The sequence below is a fragment of the Sebastes umbrosus genome, chromosome 15 (assembly GCF_015220745.1).
Source record: "Sebastes umbrosus isolate fSebUmb1 chromosome 15, fSebUmb1.pri, whole genome shotgun sequence".
NCBI classification, from domain to species: Eukaryota; Metazoa; Chordata; class Actinopteri; order Perciformes; family Sebastidae; genus Sebastes; species Sebastes umbrosus.
The window spans coordinates 15653153-15665741 of record NC_051283.1 but is presented as its reverse complement, the minus strand read 5'-3'; the positions used below and the strand labels follow the sequence as shown (position 1 = coordinate 15665741).

General features: G+C 39.8%; 1 protein-coding gene across 2 annotated transcripts in view; it reads right to left on the bottom strand.

Annotated features, from left to right (window-relative positions):
- Positions 1–12589, bottom strand: part of cdk6 (cyclin-dependent kinase 6) — a 48341-nt gene that overhangs the window by 32144 nt on the left and 3608 nt on the right. For both annotated transcript variants that reach the window (XM_037794018.1, XM_037794019.1), the window contains exon 3: positions 4931–5066. In XM_037794018.1, coding sequence (XP_037649946.1) covers positions 4931–5066 — 136 coding nt within the window. The remainder of the gene's footprint in view (positions 1–4930; positions 5067–12589) is intronic.

Genomic DNA, 12589 nt, shown 5'->3' with positions numbered 1-12589 from the left:
GGACCTGAGCCCGCAGCTCTATTCACTGGCCGACCAGCTGGTGAGTGAGTCAAAGGGGTCTGCACACTCAAGCAGAAAACATTAGCAAACGGCGCGGGGCTGGCCGCTGTGCTCGCCATAGAGGAGGAGACAGGACGCCCCACACAATGCTGGGGAGATGGGGAGTGATGTGTGTTTGTGTTTGTATACACACAAACCGGGTGTCCCTCTGGGTTAACATAATATGTGTGTATCTACGTTTTCTATTTGTGTGTGTGTGCACCAGCGTGTGTGTGTGTGCAAGCATGCACATGTGTGTGTGCCCTCTGACCAAGGGCAGGCAGGATGCATAAACAGACCTTCCTTTCTGCATCTCCATCCAGCCATGACCCAGCGAGGAGGGCAGCAGACAGACAGGGCCATAGCAGAGAAGCAGGCAGTTGGTTATTTTGTGTGCGAGTGTGTGTAGGGGGGGCTGACACAATAGCATGCCTCCCCCTCCCCCCCCCCCCCCCCCGCCCTCATCAGTTCCTCTCCGCTTTAAATAGCCATTTCACCATGCTTCCTTTCAGCAGCATTTCCTAGTAAACACTAATTATCTCAGAAGTGTGACTCTTGGACAAACACACAAACAATCTTGGCCCCCTTGGCCTTTGTGCCATCTTCTCCGCTGTATCAATTACCCTCACGACTGAGTAATGAAATGCATTCCAACTCTGATCAACCAGCATAACTTGCTGCATTGCAAATGGTGAAACAACAAGTTTTAAACTATTTAAATAGTCAGTTTAATACTACCGCAAAGTTTAAGACCACATGTGGCACAGAGAGAAGCGGGTGAGCCATCTCTTGGCCTCACGCAAAGTTGATTTCAGCAGCAATAAGACGAGAATTGCTCAACACACAACCGTCTTCAACTGGCAGCACTTCAAAAGTCTTCAAAAACCCCACTAACAACTTGGCCAGGAGGAAACAAAAAAATCACACAAAAAGGCAACAGGTCTGACCCTGAAAAAAAGCAGGAGGACCAGGATAAAAAAAAAGTAGTCAGCCCTCTGCAAGATGCAGTCAAAACATGGCTTTCTGAGTGCGCCTCCTTTTCTAATGCAAATGTACCAGAGGCAGCCATATTGTTTATTGTAGCTAGGCACAATATGGGACATCTGCCGGTTAGCGTTAGTGTAATTCCCTCCCCATGCTTCATTAACCTCCCCCTTTATGGGCCCAGAGAATGGAGCAGTGGAAGCTTGGACGATGGCGGCGGAGGAGGGTGGGCGAGACCCAAGCGCTGGCCCGGCTGAGGAGCACCGGGGCCGGGGCAGCCCGGCTCCTTGATGTCCTTCCAGCTCATTTGATTCCTGGAGGAGGACCTCTTTCATCAATGACCATGTGGTGGGTCTCGAGTCTGAGGAAGGCTGAGTGGGTGGTGGCGGGTGGAGGGTGGAGGGTGGAGGGTGGGGGGCTAAAATGGACAGGCTGGGGCAGGGAGGGGAGTGTGGTGCTGGGGGGAGATTGGTTTTGAGGATAAGTATGCCTGTTCTTTTTGGTTTATTGGTGAATATTTTCTTTGGTTTTTCAAGGGTGACATTCTTGAATAGGTAAGCATATAATGAGATTGGCACAGGTGTGCTAAATTTCAGACTGATGGATTTGGATCCACTTTCTGGTGTCATCTGGTGTAGCCTGGGGGGCAAATTAAGTTGCTGGGAACGGGGGCGATCGGGGGGTTACTGTGCAGTGCCCACTGTCCTAGAAATAACAGGGGATGGTGCCTGTGTCATCTTGTCACTCCATCATTGTCCTTTTGTCCCCTCAAGGCTCCAGCCATATGGATGTTAGGAGAAAGCAGAAGAAGGAGGGGTGCCTTAAGGATTCAGCATGCTTCAAACAAAGTGTTTATTGGATCGTTGAACATCGTCGGAATACGTTTTTCCAACGTCAGAATTGTTACTTTACAAAACTGACAATTCGTCAAACTTGCTATCTCAAGTTGTCTTTTTTCCTTCGTCACACAAACAATCCCTTCTTTTGTGAGAGTACAATCAAATGAAACACCATGAATGTCTTTGAGGAGAGACTGTCCATAAGTGTGTGCCGTTATACCCATTTGAACGATTATTGCGTCTCACCACTTTGAATAACAGCAGGCTTTTTCATCCCGCCCTCGAGCGTAGCCATTCAAAACTAGAGCTCAAACAATTAATCGATTGAGTTGTTAACTATTAAATTAATCGCCAAATATTTTGATAATCGATTAATCAGTTTGAGTCATTTTTTTAAGAAAAAAAAGTTAAAATTCTCTGATTCCAGCTTCTTAAATGAGAATATCTTTTGGTTTCTTTACTCCTCTATGACAGTAAACTGAATATCTTTGAGGTGTGGACAAAACAAGACATTTGAGGACATCATGTTGGGCTTTGGGAAACACTGATGGACATTTTTCATAATTTTCTGACATTTTATAAACCAAACAACTAATCAATTAATCGAGAAAATAATCGACAGATTAATAAACAATGAAAATAATCGTTAGTTGCAGCCCTTCACTTTTGCCTTCAGATGTGGAATATCTGTGAAATGTGGCTGCTAATGATTACTAGCCAAGCCAAAATAAGCAAAATGCTGATGAATTAAGTATCAAAATTGCAAATGTTCTCTTGATGGAGTAATTGATTAATCAGCTTATCATGCAGGCATTACCATTAATCATTATCAAATCCATACCTCATGAAAAATGAAATGGCTACAACTAACAATTCCTTCCAGTATCAATTATTTTCTAAATGAATTGTTTTGCCTTTAAAATATCAGAAAACAGAGAAGAGCCCAAGGCAACTTATTTACCTTTTGTCCAGCCAACAGTGCAAAGCCAACGATATTCAGTTTACAGTGACGTGAAACAAAGACAAGCAGCAAAGCCTCACATTTCAGAAATGCTTGGAAAATGATTAATCAATTAGTTGCTGATACATTTTCTGTCAACTAATCAATTAACTGACTGAAATGCAACTAATAATAATTTTCTTTGACAGGTTTTCATGTACAGTAAGTGGGTGCTTCAGTATTGCAGTAGAAGTACAATATTTGGAGCCGAACATCATCATCAACACAAGCATCAGCGCACCGAGATATCTATAGTAACTAGAGCACCGTTCACTGTATCAACTTCGGCAAAAATCCCTTGGAAAGCCTCAGGTGTGATCTACCTGACTCGTCTACGCTTGCAACAGCATCCCACCAACATTACCACTCGACACAAAACTTTCACACATAAACCCGGCCCTGGGGTGAAAACCAACAGTTATTCTAGCTTCCACAACTTCTCTGTTTCAAATGTGACACTTTAAACTCTGAGGCCCCGCTCTCCAAATATAGAGATGTACAGTATATGTCTCCAATATTACACACGATACATTTACAGACCTTGGGGTGAAACGTGATGAAGAGATTTTTTAAAAAGGTATGAGTGTGGGAAAGATTAAAATAAAAGGAGACAGTTACAGAGGAAAGGAGTTGGCGACACATTCATTTCCGACCTTTTGGCAAAGTGTAAATGGACACTCAGTGGATTTATTTAAAAGGGCAGGTCCATCTGCGTTGTATTCCGCCGTTGGTTACCAAAATAAGATAATCAATAAGATTATGAATAATGTGAACGCTGGCACTAGCTGAGTCAACGTTAACTGTGCCAAGTTATTTGGAAATAACTGAAAGGGTTAGTTTTGATTTTTTGAAGTGGGGTTGTATGTATACTCCCGTGTTCTGTGAGATAAAATTGCTGCTTTTGTGAATGTAGTCTGGTGGTTTGAAGAGAGCGATCTAACGGTAAAGCGGCTGTAGACGGGAGCAGTAGAAAATTTTAGCCACCTAAAAAAAATCTATTTAAGTGTACGCTATATTCAGTATATTCTCAGCACTTTACCTCGCCGACAGCCTTTTCCGACGGGGAACTGAAGCCATTGTATCACTGTCTTCAAAGCCACCAAACTCCATTCACAAAAACAGTTTTTGCTGGTCTACCGCTGCATCGATCGGTTAGTTTGTTTATGTTATTGTGTGACTTTCGGATCTGAGCTAACGTGGCGTCCACAGTAGTACATTGCTTAGCTTCCGTTCTGGTAGTCCTGTCTGCTTCTCCACACTGTCATCTAAGTTACTGTAATACACACTGACTATGAAGTATTATGTATATACAGTATATGTAGTACATCATCATGCAGAAACCTACGTCAGGTCACGTGGGAAAACAGCATTTTGACGCTAAAACATACGTAGTTCGACCAAAATTTGAATGTTCAAATTTAAATAAATAAGGGACACCACTGGGAAGCTACAGACTGATATACAAAACCTAAAAACAAAAATAATAATAATAATAAAATTTAATGAATTGGAGAAATTGATAGTGGTGGTGAATTTGAATTTGTTCACTGGAATTGTTGGTACAGATATCAATCAAATTGTGTACTCTTTGTTTTTTAAACAAAAAGGGACGATTTCAGAGTCTAGTTTCTCACACACTCTTTCTCTCTGTCTCCATCTGTAACGCAGCAGTGTAAACTTGGAGAGAGTCAGGGTAGAGTGAAAATAGAGAAGGCATGGAGCCTCTAATTTGGAGCCCATCTGCCACATGTGCTGCCCTTCAAAATGCTCCGGTACCTCTGATGTCGGAGGGAAACTGCACTCTGTCCTCCGTGTCTCTGGCCAAGAAAACTCACTCAGTACCACACAGACATGGCTGTGGTCATGCAGTGTTCAAGCCACAGAGTATTTAGCAAATAGCTTACTATATATTTTAAATAATGTAAATAATATTTCAATTGAGTTCTTTCATGTTGTGAAATTTGATAAGTGAAGCAAACAAAAGTCACTCACGCCATTAAAGACTCCCGTTTACAGCAAACACCATCTGTCTCCCCGAGTACTTCAAGATAACAACGGCTATGGTTACCTTGATGGTCTCAGGTGGTACTCCGGGGTCAGGGGCCTTCTCCAGGTACGTGGTCAGGTCCTGATCCACGTGCTCAAAGACCAGGGTGAGTTTGGTTTCTCGGTCAGTTCGAGAGACTGTACACACATCAAACAACCTAGAACAAGAGGAACAGGAGGAAGAGATCAATATGATTGATTCAATGGGGTGCGCTCTGCTCAGCACGCTGCAACAAAGCTTCTGATTACTACTGACAAGACTGGATATCTCTTTGTTATCATGTCTGCATGTTCTTTCTTACTGAATTCATTCCATTGTTTACTCATTCACAATTTTTGATACAGCATGGTGTTGCGCTAAAAGTAGAGTGAAGACACTGGTATCATATGAAACTAGAAAAACCCAAGGAATCGATTGTTACCAACCATGTCATGTTAGCTTGTCACGAAGAATTCTAAATAACGTTCGAAAGTCACACTAAATTTTAGGGAGAAAAAGTTGGCATGGCCATTTTCAAATGGGTCCCTTGACCTCTGACCTCAAAATAGGTGAATGAAAACTCTGAGATGAACAGAGTGAAAACTGTATCTTATTAGATACAACAGTTGGTGAAAAACTGCATCATTTGCAATTGAAAAAAAGGTAATAAATCGCAATACTCAGCATATCGCAAAATGTTTAAAATAAACATAAGATCGTATCGTGACTTAAGCATTGTAATAATATCATAACGTGGGGCCTCTGGTGACTCCCACCCCTACATGTAGCATAATTTTACACAACAGTTTTGGTTCCACTGTGCGAAGCTTTTAAATGCACTTTATATTGCACACATGTTGCACATGGACACTCAAATATAATACAATTAATATATTGCACTTTAAAGCAAATAGGGGGTGATTTCATACACAGCAAATAGACATGTTAAAGTCAGGTGAAACTAATGACAATAATAATGACTTAAGACTTACTGGAACCCCTTAATGTAATGGAGCCCTTGCTGATGTTATTAGTTACGCCTGTGTGTTTCCTGCTATGACAAGGCAAAATGTCTGCATGAGAAAAGGAGTCTATTGATGCAGCAAAAATAACAACACACAAGGGACATATTATCTTGCATTTCTCTTTTTATGGAAAAGGAAAATGTTCCAATAAAGCCTCAACAGCTAGAAAGCAGAATGATCATGTGCTGCAGGACACCCTGATAACGTTGTGTCAGGTTACCCTGAAAAAACTACTTCTATGCAAAAGCTTTTGAAGATTCAAGACCATCCAGCCCCAAACACCAGTGTTTATGGCTGCTGTGTTTCACTAGGCAACAAACTAAGGCCAAGAATCCAGATTATGTCAGCAGACCTGCCAAGGCAGGCTTTGGTGAAAAGCTGAAAAAAAAGCTATCCAGTATGTCCTCTTCAAAGAGCTCGGGGACCACAAGCAGCATTCCTCAACGGGCACTATGACAACTCCTGATGCTCTATGGGAAGTCGAGTGGACCCTGGCTGTAGCTGTAGAGGCAGCATCTTTCATCACAACAACACAGGGGACTGAGGGAGCCATGACGGATCTCCATCAGACACGTTGTGTTGGGTTACAAAGTAAAGAGTTATTGTAATCACATTACCTTAATACAAGACAGCCTTCTATCACCTGAAGAATATAAGAAGAATTAGAGGACTGATGTCTCAGCAGGATTTGGAAAAACTAGTACATGCATTTATCTTCAGCCGACTTGACTACTGTAACGGCGTCTTTACCGGTCTTCCTAAAAAATCGATCAGACAGCTGCAGCTGATTCAGAACGTTGCTGCTAGAGTCCTCACTAAGACCAAGAAAGTGGATCACATCAGTCCAGTTCTGAAGTCTCTACACTGGCTGCCTGTCTCTCAGAGAATTGATTTCAAAATACTGCTGCTGGTTTACAAAGCACTAAATGGTTTAGGGCCAAAATACATTTCTGATCTTCTGCTGTGTTATGAACCATCCAGACCTCTCAGGTCATCTGGATCAGGTCTGCTTAGTGTCCCCAGAGTCAGAACTAAACATGCAGAAGCAGCATTCAGTTTTTATGCACCAAATATCTGGAACAAGCTCCCAGAAACCTGCAGGACCGCTCCAACTCTCACTTCTTTTAAAACAAAGCTTAAAACTTTCCTGTTTGCGGGTGCCTTTTATTCTGACACTGCACTATAACTTTTACTCTTTTGAGTTTTATGCAATTTTAGCTTCTATCCTAGCTTTTATTTTTAGCTTGTTTTTATTTTCTAATCTTTAATGTTTTAATGTTTTTATGTTTTTATAACTGTTTTAATTATTTCTTAATGTTCTTTTGCATTTTGTCGCAATGTTCTTGAATGTTTCTGTAAAGCACTTTGAATTGCCCTGTTGTTGAAATGTGCTATACAAATAAAGCTGCCTTGCCTTGCCTTGCCTTACCTTTAAAGTAGTGCTGGGTATCATGGCCAAAATCTTCCATCCCGATTTAGGTCATTTCATACCTTGATAACGACATACAGTATATCCCAATATAGCATGTTTTCTGGTAGTTCAATAAATAAATAGTCTATATGAAATAACCACAAGGTAAAGCCTGTTTTCGTATACTCCTGTTTGAATTAAATACTTGCTACAAATGAAAAACACTGAGTATTTTCTCACTTAATTAGGAAGTTTAGGGCAAATTAATCAGATTTTCTTAGAAAAAGGAATTCGTATGTGCATGTTTTATCAATTTAGACGATGCCATTGTGTATCCCGATATCTCGATATATGATTTCATCATGATACGATTCCATTGAAAGACGATAAATTATCGTATTGAATTATTGCCAGGCTCCTATTTTAAAGTATATTATCTTTAAGTGAATAATACGTGGTAAATATAATTTGTGAAGTCAATTTAAATTCGTAGGCTACAAAACATAAAAGCGAAGATTTTATCATCCGTTACTTTGACTTAACATACATCTCCAATATATATATTGACCTAATGAAACAATAAGTGATAAACCATGTGCAGACCTTTTAAAGCAGAGTTGATGCTCACTGTAGTGTTCCCAGCGCGAGGGTGTGCAAGCCAAAAATGGCATCATCACGTATTGTGCGTAAATCGTGAAGGCTCTGCAACTAGGTGCTGCGCAAGCAGGGCTTTTCAGACATGACTGCCACTATAAGATAAAAGGCAAATAACTTAAATTAAGAAGTAACATAATGAAATAGAGAGACGGACAATTTGTTTTTAAATGCTTTAAAAGCAGGAGATCTCTATTTTGCACGCCAAATCAAATTGTTTACAGGATATTAAACCTTTCAACCTTTGTTTCATTATAATACATTTAATACTTGACTCCTTTCTTTACAAGGATTGTATAAAGGCGATAAAGTATGTCCATGAATATGAGATTAGAGTTAATTACAATTCTTCCTCGGCATAGAGGAATTTGGTTTATGGCATTCTTCTGGTAAAACTCGTTGACTTCTTGCGTCTTCATAGAATATTTAGTTTGTTTGCCCTCTGGCGTTTCGGAGAATACTGCAAAGAACAACGCATTGACCATGAAACGCCTTTGTGCGTGCTCGTAGCTCACGTGCCATCTGTGAAGGCCTGTGCCTCGCGTGAGTATAAACAAAACTTAATGTTTGAAACCCAATATGTGTCCTACAAAGCTTTCAAGTCATGTTGACTGATTCAGGGAACCACTAGATACCAGCTTTAACTGCCAACCTCAAAATGCAAAGATTGATGGGATTAGAGTAAATAAGGACATCTTAAGAGACTTCATCTATGATTAGTGCTGCAAATATCAATTCCTAGTGATCCTACGACCTATGTCACATCAATATTTTGATATATTTTCAGTGCGTGTGCAAACTAAAAATCGAAGCATGGAAAGAAATGACTAAATCCCTCCGGAAACTCTTTCATTCCTATCCAACGAGGCATCATGCGTCCTCGCCAACACCCTTGTAATCAGCGGACTTGGAAACGCTGGAGTCAGTGCAGTGCAGTGAGTGAGAGGCGATTCATTCAAAGGTATTAGTACTGTGCATGATGTCAGAGAATAGACGGCGCCCTCCTCTTGAAGCGCCGGGGTTAAACGCCCCTCACAGCTCGATTGTTGGGCTACAATGGGGGCTCTCAGCAGACACTGAACATATGGAATGAATAATGGACCTCATTACAAACATCCAGGGGTTGCCTGGAGTCACACAGAAGGCCCACAATGCACCCTTCCTGGCCTGGGCTGCTTTGCTGTGCTGGTTGGCTAAACTGGAGGATAGTGAAGTTCCTCTCAAAGAGCCGATGGTTCGCACACTTGAACCGATTTATTGCAACAAATGCTACTTGATGTTATTTAACCTCATGTAGTGCACAAAGTATGTGCAACCGCTAAATAAAACTGACCTAAGACAACTTTACACCCGCTGACGTATTTGTCTTCCAGTGAGAACAAAACCCATTGTGATCCCATTAAGAGAAAACCATAACCATTATCCTCTATTATTCATTTATACGCTGGGGAATTATTGTTAGAGGCATGAGGGCAGTAGCCATGCTTCTGAAACGTCCATTTAGAGTTTCCCCTTCAATCCCAAAGCAGTCAATATTCCACAATAAAAAAAGTACCAAGGTCAGGCCTTGGCTAGTGCCAACATATGACGCAGTATCTGACTACTGACCTCTGAGTGAACAATTCATTACAAAACTGAAAGAAAAAGGCCTCTGTGTGCAGAGCAGAGAGTACAACTGTAAACTGAGCTGTGAGTAACGCGTCTAACATGGATATATTCAGTAAATCCAGTCTGACTTACAGTAACTGAGCTGGGAGAGTATCGGTGTCTTGCTCAACAGCACTTTGACAGCATAGATCAGTACTGATGGGCACAACATATAGAATGCATCAAACATGTGCCACGCTTTTTAATTGGTTGTATTGTTATTTTAAAAACAAGGTACATACTGTATAGCCCAAAGTGAATTGAAATAATGTATAAATCAGTGGTTCTCAAACTTTTTCAGTCATTCACCCTTTGGAGGAGGACATATTTTTACGCCTCGGTAGGATAGAAACATTACATCCCAGTAATGTTTCTATCTCCCACTGCATTTATTATTATATATATTTATATAAATGTTATTTATGGTGCTGTTAGATTGCTGCAAGACCGCCCCATTACAGGTGAGTAAGCTGTTTTTGACCGCAGTGAAAATGTTGTTTTTGAAAGGCTAAACAGCAACAAATATGGACTGAAGCAGAATATTTCATTAGAAAAAAACATGCTGTCAATTTATTGAAATTTTTAAATCTATCTTTTTTAGAAGGGTGAAGGTAGGCTAATGTTTCTGTAAGTAAATATTAATTTTAATTCAAATGTCAATGCTATGGATGAGGCTCCAAACTACTCGGTGCAGCCCTACTTCGTTATATTTTCTTTTAATCACCGTCAGATGAGCACGTTGTCTTGTTCGTCTCAGAAGCATCGTCTGTTTTTATTTTGTCCCTGTCAAATATCTGTCCATTCTGTAAACCTGCAGAATGTCTGTCTGAATGAACACCATTGCTATAGCCGATTTGTTTTCTGTTCCGCCGTGAAAAAGATTCCGACGTCAAACTATCACATTTTCAACGTCACATTTCCCCCCATCTCACTTGTCATGCCTCTGCGCCCCACACTTTGAGAAACACTGATATAAATTAACAAATAAATAAAAGATGGTTATCTTTACTACTTAGAATATTTGAATATTCGTTACACTAGACATGTAACCAACCTCATGTGACCAAAACCAATTTGTGATAATCAAAGTCTGAAGTAATTTTTAAAAATACATTGCACCTATTAAAGTGAAATATTGCACTCAAATTGAAGTGTTATTGATGTTACACAGCTGTCCGTCAACGTCTCTTATAAAGATTGTCATCACTACCGCGTTGCATTATGGGATACTTATGCTGCCGTGTTCAGCGTTGCATGCTGTAATATTTCATCAGAAATAGAATGCAATTCACGTCCTATTGGTTTCATACCAAGGTTTCGAAAATACTAAAAATCTCACATACTGTTTTATCGTACTAGATGGCATGCTAGTGTGGAATTTTGGATGCAACCTCAGTCTTTTCTGATAGTATACTGAATATCTTTGGGTTTTTTATTGTTGGTCAAATGATGATGTTAATGTGAGCTTGAGGAGATTGTGAGAGTTGTTTTTCGATATTTTTTAAAAACATTTTACAGACCAAACAATTAATTTAGAAAGTAATAGACAGGTTAATCATTTCTGAAAATAATTGTTATTGGCAGCACTAGTTCACTTTTTTAACCAGGAAGTGAACCTTGAGTTTAGAATATTTAATCACAGATGCTTTAAATGTATTACCAGATAATTAATAATCTAATTAAAACTAATGTAAGATCCTGCAGAAAGGCAAAGGTTTAATCATTAGAAAGTCCAGCTTTGAATGGAAACGTCTCAGGTTTGATGTATTCCAAGCTGCGTTCACCGACACTCGTCTGTCCTGTCAAAGTTTTCATGAGCACCGACTATAGAGCTGCAACAATCAATCGATTAGTTGTCAACTATAATAATAATCACCAACTATTTTGATAATCGATTAATAAGTTTCAGTCATTTTTTTTAAAGAAAAAAATCTCTGATTCCAGCTTCTTAAATGTGAATATTTTCTGGTTTAATATAATATTTGATTTAAAATGGTATTTTGCCAACGTTTCAACTTTAACAAATACTGCGCGTCTTGTGAATTGAAGAAATCGCTGTAGGCCATATTGAAATTTCAATAAAAGTTTGATTGATTGTGCAGCCCTAGTTATTTCTAAAGCTAAGCGGGGTTACTTTTTAGAGGAAAGTGCATGAGGTGGATCAATGTGATTGGAGCCGACAAATAACTATGAATAAAAGACGTGGTGTGAAACTTAGACATGAAACTAACAATACAGATAAAAATGAAAAAGGAGAAAGTTCTGCTCTGACAGGTGTGCACCTACTGCCAGCTAACAGTGGCAGCAAGCGGCTAGTTGTTATGCAACCCACATTTTCATATTGTCAGCAGAAAATTTAAAGAAGATGACTTCTGCTACAAAAACAGTGGACACATGGAGGGAGTGTGGCTGCCAGTTGAGACCATCAAAAAGGAAGTAGTATGTGTCTCATAGGTCTTATAGCGTGAGTTGCCCTAATATGGGACACCTAAGCTCCAGTGGGTGTAGGTTTTCCTTAAACAAATAAAAGTAAATAAAACTACTGGTTAACACAAGCTGTGGTGTCAAGCGATCAAAATCACATGAATTCTCAAATGTCCAATCATAGATTAGGGTGCAGGAATCATCAAACTGGAAGCACCCTGTGTGAAGACCACCCAAAGCTCGTGAAATAGCGTTCAGAGAAACTTAATGTCAAGGGTATACATTTCTTATAAATAAAACAATACTGCTAGGTTTTAATCAGGATATGTTTATGATATGTTGGTTCATCAAAAATAGTATAATATGGTGTAAATATATTCGTTATTTCAATCAAATTTTCCATTGTCCCACTTTAGGAAATATAATTTCGAAAAGTGGGACAGGATGATTTGCCTAATGTGGGACAGCATGGATTGTGCAATAGCAATAGTTATTTATAGGGTTTTGGTCTGACTTAAGTGTTTCCTACATTAATTAAGG